Here is a 16,110-nt window from a genome sequence, read left to right as displayed (position 1 = left end):
GAAGAGAAGAGAAAAAAAAATGGAAGAAAAAGAGAAAAGAAAATATATAAGAAAATGTTTTTGCATTAATTAAGTTTTTACCACCCCAAACCCAGACCAGACTGGGAGACTGGGAGACTGGGAGACTGGTAGACGAAGACGAAGCCAAAAACTCTGCGCCTCGAGGCAAAGTTTTCATTTCATTTGGGGGGGGTTTTGCTTTGGTGCCTTTTTTTTGTTGTTTGCTGTTGCTGTTGCTGTTTTTGTTGCAAATTTGTTGAAATATTTTATGTTTGCAATTTAAAATTTATTGGTATGTGTGTGTGTGTCTGCTTTCCGGGTTTTATGGGCCACGTGTGGGTGGGTGTCCCTGTGTGGAGAGTGTGTGGCAGTCTGTGTGTATGTTTGGGGCATTATAAATTTAATGGCAAAGAAGGACAGCGGCAACAAAAGGCGTCACATAATTAGTTGAGCCGTTTCTCACTCTCTGCCAGTCTCTAACGCTCTCTGTATCTCACTCTCCCTCTCTCTCCTGTGTAGTTGTTGTCCTTGCTTTCCTTTCTGCAATGGAATATGCTGTGAATGTTTGGCCTGCGGATTTCTCCTGTGTGTGTTTTTTGTGGCTGGTGCTAAAGTGTCAGCAGTTAGCGGGCATATAAATCCTTGTGCTCCCCACACACACATTCGATTGATTGCAAGTTTTGTTATAAATCTGTCTAAAATTCAAGCAACTTTCTGAAAAGTGTGCAACTTTAATTCTCCATTTCTGGATTTATTTCGAAATCCTGCATTTTGTAGCCTAATTATTGTGAGCTCTATCTCTTTGACTCTATCTCTAACCAATTATGAGCTCTGTTGACACATCAAGCCACAGGCCAGAGCTGAAGCGAGAGTCCTGCCAAACACAATCCTTGACTTCACAAGGGCTCTGGCTCTCGGTCTCGTCTCTTCGTTCATGCTCCCAAAACTGTTACTGAAAAATTCTCCGTCTAACATTTACATTTCTATAGACCACATACACGAAATGCTTTCAATTTGTAGGCTAAACTTCTCAATTAGACCGTCTGCAGGGCTTTGATTAATGCTTTTGCAACCACCCACACCCAAACAGCCGCCCCACCAACCCCTTGTCCCGAGTCCCTCAGGCCACCCCCACAGGCAGACACAGACACAGACACAGGCAGGCACAGGACAGATAGACAGACAGACACAAACATATATTAGAAAACCTAAAGTAGGGTACGAAAAGTCATGTAAAACATGTGGGATGGCGATGGCTGCCGGTAGGATCCATCCGACGTGTGTGGGTGGCGGGGGGATGGCGATGGCTGCCCGTCGCCGACGTGTGGCAGCGGGATTGGGGGTGGTCTTTGCCGCATTACGGCAACTTTATGCTACATGAAAACTAGTGAAAAACATTTCCGGTCTTTAAAAACATTGGGCCCAGGCCACCATGCGGAAGACCAAGCCCAGAGCCAGAGCCAAAGCCAGACCCTGGCCAGCACCCAAACGGCAAAGCAATCAGCGTGTGTATGCATATAAGGCTAGGATAGACATGGACATAAACAACGGACTAGGACCTAACCAGGACTCTGACACGAGCACTCGAGAGGTCCCGCCCGACACACACAAAAATGAATTGCAACAAAATTGCGCCAAAACTCCCATAAATTTGTCCAAAGTTGAAGAGAGCAAAAAAAAAAAAACACAAAAAAAATAGAGAGGGAGAGAGAGAGAGAAAAACAAAAATAGGAAACAACAAAAGAAAGGAGAGGAGGGAGAGAATTTTGGTAGTGTCGAAATTGGAGATACACTTGGATATTATCCATGAACTAAATGGTTAGCGGTGGTAAGGGAAGGATGTGGATTAAGTAGCTAAATAAATCAAATAAAATCATTTTAGGCCGGAATTTGTAGGCTGTGATTAGTTACAAAAGAGTTTTCGGGGCTCCTATATTTATTTTTCCGTTAAGGAATAATTTGTACAGCAGAAATAATAATCTAAGCCACAAAGCTTTAAGCCTGCTGCACCTGTTGGCACCTAAAACAGCAGCACATTGGCTTTATTCACTCCTCTAATAATTCTTATCACCAATTAAATTGCTTGCTTGGCTCAATAGAACCCTTATACCCGCCGCAAAGAGTGTATACACACCCAGAAAAGAAATAGAGTAAAAGCCAAAGCCAAAGCAAAAGCAGTGTGTGGTGTGTGGAGTGGAGTGGAGTGGCATGGAATCGTTTGTGTAGTGTGGAGTTTATATCACATTATCTGCTGTTTATTCTAACCAAGTTGCGGAGGTGGTATCCGCCCGCAGGACGAACGATGAGTGTGAACCACGCCCAGGGACAACAACAAGTGGGTGGGGCTGCAGTACATCGCCCATCGCCCAGCCCAGCCCGCCCCTCCCGACCCACACCAATCACTGTCTCTGCCTCTGTCTTTGTCTGTGGATGTCTCTGATGGTAGGTTGGTTGGTTGGTTGGGTGGTAAAGGGTGTGTGTGTGTGCTAAGAGTTACGGGCCACGTTTGTTTTGGCATGACTGTGCAAACACAATAAGTTATCGAGCTTGAACGTGAGTCAGTCAACAGCAGCAGCACCAACAGCAGCAGCAGCAGCAGACGAGTGAGAGAGTGGAGCCAACTAGCTGCGTCAATTGCGGTCACTCCAGGCGCCCACACACACACAGACACACACACAGACAGGACTACACTCCCCAGTCCTCCTCTGCTCTGCTTTCCGCCCACACTCACCTTTGTGCGTCGTAATTGCCGTTTTCCCTTGTACCACGTTATGATGGCATTCGGTCGAGAGCCCGATGATTCGCAGGCAACTTCATAGCGACGATCGGCAATCATTGAGCTGGGTGGCTCCAGGATTCGCACCACCAACGGTTTTACTGCAAGGCAAAATAGAGAGAAACAGAACATTATGATGGGCAAGGACATTCAATTGAATTACATTGCAATTGTAATTAAAGTTCTGTTTGCCATCATATTTCATGGCCCCATAATTGCAGTGCCGGTGTGTCCTTCCCTATCCTTTCGCTACAATCGGTAGGGGAGTACTCCTTTCGTATCAACAACAATTTGTGTCTATTACGTCTCGACAGCTCTCGAGTGTTGCACTTCCTGGATGGGCTGTTGCTGCTTGCTGCTAGCTGCTAGCTGGTTCCCTGGATTATGACTTTGTCCGGGCCCTTCCTTTGCCTTTACCTGCGCCTCTGCCGTGTTTCCGTGTCTACAGCTCGTTGATACTTTGCTACTTGCCACGAGGCCTGCTCTAAGAACACGACCTGACATTTATGTTGACGCCCCCCCATCCAACCCATCGACAACTGTGGGCTGAGGGCTGCTGACTGTAGGCTGTGTGTTCTCCCCCTTCTGGGCATATAATTATTTAATGGGGGCTCTCTCTCATAATGTTACTAAAACTTGGCATTTAACCTTATGGAAAGTGGAGTGGTGCACTCAGAGAAAATAAAACAGCCCTGAGCCGCGAATAATTACACTTAGAACTTACAAAAATGTATACCAATAGAATTTCTCTCAGAGTGGAAATTTCATATTAATATGCAAATTTTTTTTTTGCATATATATTTTCTATTTAAAACAAATTTAATTTAACATTTTCATATTGCAATTAAATATATTTCCTATTTAGTTATTTTTTTATATTAACTTTGAAACATCTTTAATTTAAATTAAACATTTTATTTAAATTATTTAAATTATATTAAACATTTTATTTAAATTATTTAATTTATTACTTTTTTTAAATTATTAAATTATTTAAATTAATTATATTTCCTATTTGGTTATTTTGTATATTAACTTGAATGTGTTTTATATTTTCTATTTAAAACATTTTAAATTTAAATTAATTTTTTTCATATTTAAATTAATTATATTTCCTATTTAGTTATTTTTTTATATTTATTTTAATCTGTTTTATATTTAGATTAAATATGGATTCCAATTAAAAAGAATTTTTAATATATTTATATTTATATCAAAGCGAATTCTAAATAGAATTTCCCTATGTTTATATTTAAAAATTAAATATTTAATTTATATATGATTATTTTTTTTTTTTACTCTGTCATTTACTCTGTCACTCAGTGTAGATTGGGGACATATTTCTTTTCTTCAAGCAGCTCTACTTTAAGCTCCACTAAATCTTAAATAAAACACTAGCCATAGAGGTTTCAATCCCATTTAGTACCCAACCTTGCTGCTCTTTCACCCACTCCCACACTTTATAAGAGAGAGAGTTCAGCTTGAAGAAATGTTTTATACAAATATATGTGTGTACAAACTACAAGCTGCCTGTATTGTGCTCGTACTTACAGTGCATATCCAGTATGAAGCTCTTCTCCTTGGGCTTATCTAATTGCGTATTCAGTGCCTGACATGTGAATACGGAATTCAAATCGTTTCGCTGCACCGATGGCCACAACAGACGGTTCTCGATAACATCGCCGGAATTGTGCTCGTTTTGATTGTCGACAAGCAGTCCATTTACGAGCCAACGGACCTGCGGTTGGGGTCGACCTATAAGACACACGAGAAAAGAGTTAGTGAAATTCGTTCGTAGTAAAAACGAAAAATGGTGCAAATTAAAAAGTCAAGCTTGGCGAAATAAAAAAAAAAAAAAACCACGACAAGCAGCAGCAGCGGCAGCGGCACCGACGACTGAACTGCCAAAGTCGAAACGGAACGATAGGAGAGGAAAGGAAAAGCAAAAGAAAAGCAAAACCGACTTTGTGATATTTTCATTTGCAGCAGCAGCAGGCAGGCAGGCAGTAGGAGAATTTTCCTTCAGTGCCCAAAAAACTTTTTAGTCCTCTTGTCGGTCAAAGCTTTTAAGGAAATTAACAGGAAATTGTCTAGCCGAGCATACGGATATAGCCATACGATATATGCATCTGTGTTTGTGTGTCTGTGTGTGTGTGTAGAAGAGGGTTACGGCTTTTGGGGTTTATGTGTGTTTTTCTACACATTTTGGGCTTGGGGTTGGGGTTGATGGGGGTGAGGAATGAGCGGCTCTATTGGGGTTAAGTTCTTCTTTTGTAGTCAAAATCAACTTACCGCCCACCACACGACAAGTGATAACGATATCATCGCCCTCCTGCTTTGGCCCCAATTGAGAGCCATTCAGCTGTCGGCCCCAACGATCCAAGATGATTGGCTGCTCCGGAAGTACTACAAAAACAAACAAACACACACACACATATGAGAAATGTGTAAAGACAGAAGAGAGGAGGGCAGAGAGAGAGATAGAGAGAGGCATATGCTTCCAAATATACTCCATCATTTTTGGTGGGGCAACCGGCAACCGGCAACGGCAACGGCAACACTTACTTATTACTGACAAATTGAAACGGAAACTTTGCGTTTGACTTGTGCGAAAATCCACACGACATCGGTAAATGCCCTGATCATGACGCTTGATATCCTGTAAAGAGAGAGGGAGTAGCACTTGTAAATTATTATGTGTAGGTGCAAAAAGGGGAAACACATGATTAGCATGCACAACACACACACAGTTCCACCGCAACACACAAAATCCCACACACACACACACACACACATCTACTGCACCTACTGCCGCTGCTGGCCAGGCTCTACTGCAACCTGGGCAAAGCCGTTTCTGTGGCCATATAATTTTCAATTATTGCATGTCACTTGAGCTCTCAGTACCAAGCCTCAAGTGTGGTCTGGCACTCAAGCACTGAGCACAACCAGGCTCTGGCTATGCTTTTACCTGCCTTCTGACACTTGAATTTTCGTTTGATTTTTTTTGGACAATTTATATAACTTTTTCTCTAAATAAAAGTGGTTTTTATTAGTTCATTGTCTCGCAGCGAGAGAGCTTTTTGGAAAGCCTATCTATCTGTCCACAAATGGCTTTCATTCCACTTGTTCAATAATTCAATTGGGCCACAAAATAAACCTTTTCTTCTTTTCCATTCTTTTGCTTATTCTGTTGACATTTTCTGCTTGCCAAATTTAGCCATTCAGTTAGTTGGATTTTGAATAAATCTTTGACTGAGCCTGGACCCACAAAAAAATTTGCATATTTTAATCTATGTTGATTTTTGCAAAGAGAATTTGTGCTCTAATTTTATTTGGGAAAAATCTACGAAAATTTCTTTGTAGTTTTATGAGCAATTAGATTCCTATTCTATTGCTAGATTTATTGCAGGCTTATATTTAGTGCAAAGAAAAGCACTTCCAGGTAGCATTTGTGCATGAAAATAACTGACAATCAATCTAGTGCCGAATCAAACATTAAGTTCATTGAACCTATAACACAATTTACGCTTTGAAAATAATCACAAACAAATATAGACATAATTAGAGCATAATATTACTTCATTTCTGCATTCCATAAAACCTTTTTTGTCTGACATTTATCACTATTTGCACTTCATTTGTTTGCCACTTGCCACATAAAATAGCGTCAAGTTAATTGGCTTGCAATTGAAATGCAATTAAAATTCATTTATAAGCTCTATCTCTCTCTCTCTCTCTCTGGGTCCCCAGACCAATTTTTAGCACATAATTCATGAGCTACAATCCATGAGGGCTGCTTCGCTCCTGCTCTGGATGCCACTCGCAGTTCGTTTCGTATTATGAGAGGAGAATATATTTTGTGTGGTGGCAACTGGCAACTGGAATTTACTGGCGGCTGCCTCTTCGTGTGCATTTCACATTCATTTCAAAATGCAACCTCGTTAGCGAAGTAGATGCCCCCTCCCCCCCTCCACGTACCTGTTTATTGCTTAACTCACTTAAGACCTTAACTAAGTTGGCCTTTAAAAAGTCAAAATGCTTGTGCAAAGACAGCACTCAGGCATACGCGCAGGGCAGGGCAGGGCAGGGCCAAAAGCCAGGACGAAACGAGACGAGACGATGTACATTGTACATACATTGCATAAGTACTCGTACATACATACAGCATGTATCTGTGTGTGTGCTGTATCTATGTATTGCATGACAGTAACGGTAAATCAAGTTATCTGTAAACATGCAAGACATTAATAAACATTTCGCGTGCGCCAGGCAATTTAACAACTTTTGATATCTAAATTTGTTTTCCACATTCCATGCCATTCCATTTCGGGTTCGGTTCGGCTTGGTTCGCTTTCGGTTTGGGGATTCGTTTCTGTATCTGTTGTTGAACTCCTTCTTAGCTCTTCTTAGACATGTTCTTAGCTATTTGTTTGTTTTTTTTTTCGCTGTCAAATACCCCGAAACTTCAAGAGCCTTCGCTCTTTCGACACATAAAGTGTAAATACTCTTGATCAGCATCTAAACCAATCATATAAGGCAGTGTAATAATACTGAGGTTTCAGAGGCACACAAAGTTCTCCAGCTATACAGATTAATTTAATCTTTCCCTGCCTTAAATAATAATAATAATTTGAAAGAATTGTTTATTTAATTACGAGCCTCAACTAAACACGACTCTGTATATTATTTGTATATTTTTGGTTAGTTATTTACCCACTATTTTATTTATAGATATTTTAATTTTAAAATGCACAACTATTTGCATATTTGAGAGATTGAAATCAATCAATTTAAAAAAGCTCAACAACAAGTGAGTGATTTCAAGTGCAGTTTGCATTTTGCATTTTATTTGAATACAATTATTTCTATATATTTTATTTATGCACTTGAAACCGCAAAATTTGATTGAAAATTGTATCTATTTAATTCTAGGCATTTTTTTGTAACACAAAAACTTTTTCATTTACATTTTATTTAAATTTAAAATGTGCATTTATTTATTTATGTATATTCCTATAGAAACACATTTTTTGCGCCTGCAATTCATGGACAAAAAACCCGCCACTTTTCAAATGCACAATGACCCCGAAAAATGGCATTCAGGCGAATGGCTGAATGAATGAATGAATGAATCTATTCAGACTCACATTTCGATTCAATTAAATATTTAATTTTCAGCTAATTTCACACACACACAAATTAATGGGGAATTATGATCATTGCGGGGTGTGGGGTGGGGTGGGGGGTTGGTTTACAAAATCTCACCTTAATTTCCAAGGTTGCTGGCTGCGAATCAAAATGGAATTTGGCACGTGAGCCAAATACCTCCGGGGCTGACCAATGTCGGGGCTGGTCCCGTGCCTCCTTATCGCGCACATCGAAGCTAAAAATAGAGAAAAGCGCCAGCGAAGAGAGGACGAAAAAAACAGACAAATACATTAAATAACATAAGACCAGGCAGAAGAAGAGAGAACACACCCATTCAGCCATCCCATCGCATCCCATTAATATTTAATGTGGGACCTTGGGATGCGCGAATTAAATCAGACCCCTCCCGCACCATACTCTGAAATTAATGAAATCCATAGCCAATATAATTCAGCCAGAATCTGCTCCACGAGGCAGGTCGCCCCGCCCCGTCTCCACCCATGAACTTTTTGCACGAAAATTAGCGTAATTTATTTTTGGCCTGCTCATTAGGCCACGGTCCAGAGGCCCAAACGGATTGGAGCCCACGTTTAGTGGCTGTGTGTGTGTGTGCCAAAATGCAATTTATGCTTTGCAGATAACAATTAATTTTTTTCTCTTATTTTTGGGCTGTTTTATTTTTCAATTTCTTGTGCACTTTTGTGCATCTGCAGTGCATTTAATGGTTTAAGTTTTGAATTTCAAAGAACTGGAAAGTTTCTAGGTGCATTTTGTGTGAGTTTTAGGGCAAAATATAAATGCAAAGAAATGTGCACAGGGTAGTGGCAGGAAGAACCGAGTATTTTGAGCATAAATTCCATCGTAAAAATTACTAAACAGCTATTCATATTTATTAGGATTTTTAAGTAATTACATATATATTAAAAGTGTTTGGAATTAGCATTGGAAACTGAAACAATGATCGATTGCAACATCCCGAAATGTATTATAAAATATGCATAAAATTCATGATAGCTTTTTAGATAAAAAAAAAAAATGATTAAAAATATTATAAAAAAAAAACACTAAGCTAACAGAGCTAACATTTTTTGTAGCTTGCGTCTTTATCCTATAAATGTAAATTGAAACAAAATCAAAAGCGTTCTTCGCACTCCATATACTTGTGTTTTTTAATTAATTACAAATGAAATGACAAAATGTAATTACATAATAGACTACTGTTTTCGTTTCCTCTTTAAAATCCTTTCACTCCATTAGCATATTTTGTTGCCAGAATTACAGAGAAAAAGAGTGAAAAGCATGCAAAATGTACTGCGTGAATTTTTGAAGACCTGCCTGACAGACCAGGCTGACAGACAGACAGACAGACAGAAGGGGTCGTCTCTCAATCAGAAGTGGTCCTCCATCCTGCCACTCCATCCTTTCTGTCTTTCTGTAGCCCCTCTTTCTCTCTCATTCTTTATCTCTGCTGCTATCTCTCTTTCTCTCTCTCCTGCCAAAAATACTTGTTGTTGCAATTTCAGCCACTTTCGACAGAGCGTTAAGCGCCCTTTTGTATGCCACACACACAATAATTTATGCGGGAAGCCGCCGTCGAACCTGCCTCACAGCCACCTCGCGCCTCTCCGTCTCTCGTCGCTCGTTGCAAATGCAACAACTTAATTGCTGGTCCGGACTGCAGTGTAGCCAAGGCTCAAGTGCACCAGCAGCAGCAATGAGAGGGGCCAAACCCCCCCACGTTAACCCACATTTTTTTTGGCATATTTTTTTTTTTTTGGTGCGTTCTTTACGCCGCCATTTTAATTAAAAACTAAAAAACAGTTGCACTCCGCACTGAATTGGCGAAGGAAAGCGGCAGCCAGATGGACTGAGAGGCAGAGAGGGAGAGAGAGTGAGGCAGAAAGATTAAGGCAGAGAGAGAGGCAGAAAGAGTAAGGTAAAAAAAATCAAGTAAGGTAGGGGCAAAGAGAGAGAGAGAGAGCAAAAGAGGGAGTGCCAACGTTAATAACAGTTCTTTTGAGGGGCCTATGCAGCAAATGTTTATGGCTAAATAATACAGAACGAGCTGGAGTCCTCGGAGCAGGACTTTCACGCAAATTGAGTGTAATGAAAAGGCTTCTCCATAGAGAGAAGGAGAGAGAGAGAGAGAGCAAGTTCAGAAAGCAGAAAAAAACCCGTCCATGGCCTGTGGAAATAAAGTGCACGGACTGATTGAATTTGAAAAATACCCTGAGGGAAAATTGACTACGTTTTTTTTTTTTGCACGGAAAAAACACTAAGAATTCTCGATTCCAGGAAAATACGTAAAAGTGTGTATTCCATAGAAATTAAAATTTATTTTTTCCCTGAAAGAATTTAATTCCTGTGAGTAGAAAACGCTTTAATCGACAGCTACAGAAATTAACAGAAATCAACAGCACTTTAATGCTTCACAAATAAATCAAATAAATAAAAAGTAATAAACTTTTTCCTTTCACAAATCTCCCACTGCTTCGAGTACACCCTTTGGCATGGATACCCTAAAGCCCCGCCCCGGCCCTTCCTCGCACAACAGCCATTATTTATAGCACGAAAGGAAAATCTTTAGTTGACAACCAAAAGGAGCAACGTGGCATGAAAATGCAGCCGTGAATGCAATTAGAAGGTATAGCCACAGTCCCCTATCCACCAAAAGCTTAAGCCACGAGCTAGCAATTTCAGGCACTTCATTATGGCCTTTCCGCATGGAGTTTCCCTCGACTTGAGTTGACTTGACCATTTCCGTAATTGAAGCTTTAAAGCGTGGGCAAACCATCATCCTGCTGCTGCTGCTGCTCCCTTCTCTCTCCACCCACACGCACGCACACACACACACACACACACACATAATTCCTGTGGCTCCTCTTGTTCTGGCCCCGAGGTTAATCACTCTAAATTAGGTAAACATAATTAAGTTAATTCCATGACGCGGGAACAAAGAAAAACAAAAGCTAAACACAGCGGCAGGGGGCAGGGGCAAAAAATGTGAAACAAAAACAGAAAACACAGAGAGGAGAGGTGAGGTGAGGAGCGGAAAGGGCAGGGGCAGGGCAGCAGGGGAAAAAGCTAAATCACACATCCTGCCGGCACGAACGCAACAATTTTTCCCACCGGAAACAGGACGAGCCTCAAATCGTAGCCTACTTATGTGCGTTTGTGTTTGTGGGCTCCACACCGCCCCACCCCACTAGCCAACAAAAACGATTTGAAAAGGTAACCAAAACTCCCCCTCGAAATCACTCGAGACACTCGAGACTCGTCTCTCGTTTGCATTTAATTAAATGTGTGTGTGTGTGTGTGCGAGCGAGCACCGCCCCCAGACAGTGCGTCGGAGACGTCCAATTGTGGGACAGGGAAGAGTAGGCTAGGGAAGGATGGGGAAGCACAACACTCACCTATAGAGCGGTATGCCCGCATTGTCACGAAACCATAAGACCATATAAACATTGTCCAGGGGCTCCGTAATGGGGCAAGGCAGCGACACTGATTTACCCTCCACAGCATCGACATCCTTCGTTTTCACTGTGTGTGTGGGCGGGCGAGGGGGGTGGTTCCAAAAATTATGTTGTCACGGATTTTTCGTTTTTGGTATTTTGTGTGTGGTGGCGGCGGCCAGCATCGTTTTGGCATCGTCATGAAAATAGAAAATAAATGCGTAAAATTTGTTAATTAAATGTACGTTGGTTGGGTTCGAGAGAGAGAGAGCGCGCAAAGCTTTTAGCAATTAAATGTTGATGGCGGCTTAATTTCTACGTAATTACAAATGCGTAAATTTGCAGGGCACCCACAACCCACACCCGCACCCGCACCAGCACTCGCACCATTTCCATCATCCATTGGCTTAGCAGCCGAACAGCCGCCTACGGGCCTAGCTTGTTCATTATGTTCATTTATTATGCATGTGCAAAATGCGTGCAACGCAACGATTTTTTGTTTGTTCTTCGTTTGGATGAGGCTTTGGGGCAAAGCTTACACTCGTGTAGCTCCATTTATTCGGATAGAAAACTCTTTTGAAAGCCGCTAGAGAAAGGCAAACTTTAAGCTGGCTTTGCCATTTAATTGAAAAACAAAATAAACAAAATATGTATACCTTTTGATGGTAATTAAATCATGAGAGTAATGCATTTGCATGATTAATATCAGGATTAAAACAAGTCTTTATTCTTTTGTTTTTAGATTGCAGCTTAACCCAAATTCAAAAATATATTTGTGACAATTATCTTGCATTTTAAAATATTTGTAAACATTTAAATATTTACTTCAAAGACTATTTCTACAGTCAATATCATTTTCTAATTAATGTGGTACTCTTGAGTATCATCAGGCAACATTAACGAGTGACTGACATTTTGCGAATCATTTCGCGAGACTACAACAGCTGATTTCACATCTAAAGAGAGCAATCTTAAAGATAACCCAACCTTAAGTCTATTAAAAAATCGACTCGTGGTAGCTAGCCCATGATATTTCATTATTTTGCTTCTGATTTGCTAAGCGACACTGAGACACAGACAAAATCAAAGAGAGTAAAAAAAACAGAATTATACAATTTCTTTAGAGGAGATTTTTATTTATTTTTTTCATTCCCCGCATCTCCGCTAATGAAAAGCGCATACCCAACCAAAAAAAGTTAAGGTTACTAGATGACAGCAAAACATTCATTGTATGTATTTATTGCATCAAGTCAGCGAAATATTTAATTGTTTCTCGTCACTTAAATTTCCAGTATTTTATGGCTTTATGCGGCATTTTAGCTGCAACAACATTTTGGCATTGAATCAGTGGGGCCCCCCTCCCCCCTTAAAAAACATCAAAATCAAAAGCAGCCAACAATAGCTGTCACATGTGTGTTGTGCGGCCAGTCAAATATTTTGTGTTGCTTTTGCTGCCACAGCCACAGCACACATCGCTTGTGCCCCGCGTCAGGGCTCGGCTCGGCTTGGCTCGTATCAAATGTTTATAGATAAATGTGTAGATATAAATAAAAATGTCTGCGCATCATATGAGCATATCAAAAGCACAAAAAGGGCCATAAAAAATCGTTGTAACATCCTTCACAATGCCCCTCTGCCACTCACTCTCCCGCTCCCCCATCAACCCTAAGCCTAACCATAGTCCCCTTCCGACCCCCCCTCTAACCAATGGTTTTCCCTTCATTCCATGCTGTTTTTTTTTTTTGCCGTTGACTTTATGTGTAAATATGAAAAAATGTCATTTTATTGCCACAATGCGTCGAAATTTTGTGAAAATTTATTGCGCATACGCAACATTGTACAATAAATATGCGCTTAAATGCCCCCCAACAAAATGTACGAGTATGCGAATGCGAGGGTGTGCGTGTGTGTGTGTGTAAACTTTATGATGGCACTGTTTGCTTAGCACTGCCCTCTACTGTGGACAGAGGCTGACGCTGGGCATCAAAAACAGCAGCGACAAATGCGGCTGCAAAAATATACATTTGAAGTTCGATTTTAGTTGAATTTTTGAGTGAAAGATATTCCCAATAAAAGATGGGTTTTGGGGCACAAATAAGGTAGGAATTTATTAACATAAAATAGTTGGAATCTATGCAAAGAAAATCCCTAAAATTGCGCAAGCTTATGTTTAGTATTCTTTTAAGATTTCTGAAATGACTTTCTAATAAAAATTTATCATTCAGGCAGAGTATTTAAAAGGAATTTCCTCTATATATTTCCTGCCCATTTCGATTCCCAGAGCTCTCATTAATCTGCTGGAACACACCTCTTCTGGGTGGTGCCATTAGTCTGGCAATTTTAGCTTCTTAGCCGTCACATTTGTCTGCCTGAAAAATTCCAATGCATTTGAAACGATGCTTCAATGCTGGGGCAATGATGCTGCTGATGCTGGTGCTGCTGCTGCTGATGCTGGTGGTGCATCAAAGGAATGCCTTGGCTTGGCTTGGCTTGGCTGTGGATGTGGCTGTGGCAGGCAAAAATGCATCACGTCGACAGCATTGCTAAACGACTTTAAACTCTGCTCCGCTTCTGGCACTTTTCAAAATTGTGTGCCTGTGCGTCTGTCTGTCCTCCTGAATTTCCCCCCCTGCTTTTACCCATCAACTCACTCGTCGCTGGTGTCTCCTCGCTCGCTCTCTCTCTCTCTCTCTCTCTCTATGTTACTGGTGTCGACTCCTTTTTCGACTGCATTTTTGTGTCGCCTTTTGGTTTTGGCCTTCACTTAACTACACCCAAAGCCCGTCGACAGCTCGTGCATGTTAAAAGCTATTTAAATATGCTCTCTTTGAATGCCTTGATTGGCTTACGTTCTGTTCTCTGCTCTCGTTCGCTCGCATTCCTAGCATCTCCCCCCTGCCCTCCTATGTGTCTCCTCTCCTATTCCCCTAACATGACTTGACTTGCGTTTGGTTTGCATTTGCTTTCGGTTTGCCTTGACTTGAAAAAAAAAAAGGGAAAAATATGAGAGAAAAAAAAACACAACGTTTCATAGAGAGAGAGAGAGAGAGAGGGAGAGATGATGTGGAAGTGCTAGGAAGCTGCAACATAACCTTTTTGCATGTATTAACCCTTTAATGACCAAAGGGCGGGCAAACTGATTTTAATTTTCAGGAAAGGTGATGGAGAAAGGGGAAAGGGAATTAATACAGAGAAATCCGTGGTTTTCATTGGAAATTCAATCCTTCTGCAAACAAATTTTTCTAGCCATTTTCCTGCTGTGATTTCCAATTTTTATCTATTTTCTAGCCATTTCCCAGTTTTAATTTCCGCACTATTCCACATTCCCATACCAGGATTTTCTAGGGTTAAACTAACCTCAATCAGTATCCGCTACACAGACACAAAACCCCCTGACACACACCCCCCTAACACACTCACCAGCTCCCTCCGCCCTGCTAGTTGCAGCGGCAGTAACCACCACAATGCCACGCCCCATCACACACCATCCATCCATCTATCCAGACACACACACACACACACACACACACACCCCCAACCATGCCTCATGCACCCCACACACCCACACCCCACACACCCACAGAGAAGCCTCCGGTTCTGTTGATGCAATTTCAAATGCAAAACTTTAATGGAATTTTGTATCTGTGTGCGTGTGTGTGTGTGGGTGTGTGTTAGTTGTCCCTGTGTCTGTGCTGGTGTTTGGGGTATGTGCGACAATAGTTTTGTGAACAACTTGACGCACTCGCAACTTTTATGTCAAATGCATTTTGCGCATATTTTGTTGCAGCAACAGAGGAACAGCAGCAGCAGTAGTAGGAGCAGCAGCAGGAACAGCGGCAGCAAGAGGTGGCAAATGAAAGGGTGGGATTAACTTCTTGTCAGGCATTTTAATTGATATTTAACAAGGAGTCTCCAAAGCCACTTCTATTCCCAGACATAATTGTCCTAGAGCCCAGGCCCAGGCCCAGGCCCACCTGCAATTATATTTAATCGCCGAGGAGTTCTGTTTCTGCCGCATGACGCAACTCCAGTGCCAACAGTCCCACCTCCCGGCGCCACCCTTCAAGGTTTTGCCATTTTCCGTTGACATTAACACGTCACCAGGCATGAAGGACTTCCTTCACTCTGGGAGCATGGGAATGTTGTGAGTATTTGTTTACTCTGACATTTTTTTCTCGATTAATCGTCGGTCTCATTAGTGGTGAAAATTTTTATGAAGACCCAAGGGATGCCGCAGGAAAAAAAAATAAAGTAAAATAAATAAAAGAGGAGTTCTGGATGAGTCTCATGAAATATACATACATGAATGCATGGCGCAACATAACTCTGCCTGCCACAAAAGGCAGCCGCGGCAGCTCTGTTGAATTTAATATGAGTTTGAGTCAAACTTTAAAAAGAATTTTTCATTTAAAATATCTTTCAGATATTTTGAAGGGAAAGTTTTTCTAAAAAGGAAATCAATCAAACTTTATGCCAGCAAAAGTTTATTATTGAAAAGCTCTTGCACTATTCAATGGGGAAATGTTTCTTTCTTATTTTGTTTATTATATGTATATGTATGTAGTTAAAAGGAAAAAACTGATTTTGTTGAGGAAAAATCAGCAGCGGAACAAAATACTTTTAGGGCATTTTTTTTTTTTCCTGGGGATAAAAGAGATCTTTATTTGAGGATATTTTAAGTTCGTTTTTATGCGAGTTTTACGCGGCTTTCATTCCCCTCCCCAACACACTTCT

At 40.9% G+C, this 16,110-nt stretch overlaps 1 protein-coding gene across 1 annotated transcript in view; it reads right to left on the bottom strand.

Annotated features, from left to right (window-relative positions):
• LOC111074210 (neural cell adhesion molecule 1) overlaps positions 1-16,110 on the bottom strand; it is an 85,198-nt gene that overhangs the window by 30,691 nt on the left and 38,397 nt on the right. The window contains 6 exon segments of the mRNA XM_041592333.1: positions 2,732-2,877; positions 4,328-4,531; positions 5,069-5,182; positions 5,342-5,435; positions 8,042-8,159; positions 11,338-11,464. Of these exon segments, the coding sequence (XP_041448267.1) occupies positions 2,732-2,877; positions 4,328-4,531; positions 5,069-5,182; positions 5,342-5,435; positions 8,042-8,159; positions 11,338-11,464 (803 nt within the window).

Source organism: Drosophila obscura, unplaced genomic scaffold, assembly GCF_018151105.1.
Source record: "Drosophila obscura isolate BZ-5 IFL unplaced genomic scaffold, ASM1815110v1 contig_179, whole genome shotgun sequence".
Taxonomy (NCBI): domain Eukaryota; kingdom Metazoa; phylum Arthropoda; class Insecta; order Diptera; family Drosophilidae; genus Drosophila; species Drosophila obscura.
Note: the sequence above shows the minus strand (reverse complement) of the source record. Positions and strands in the feature narration are given on the sequence as shown.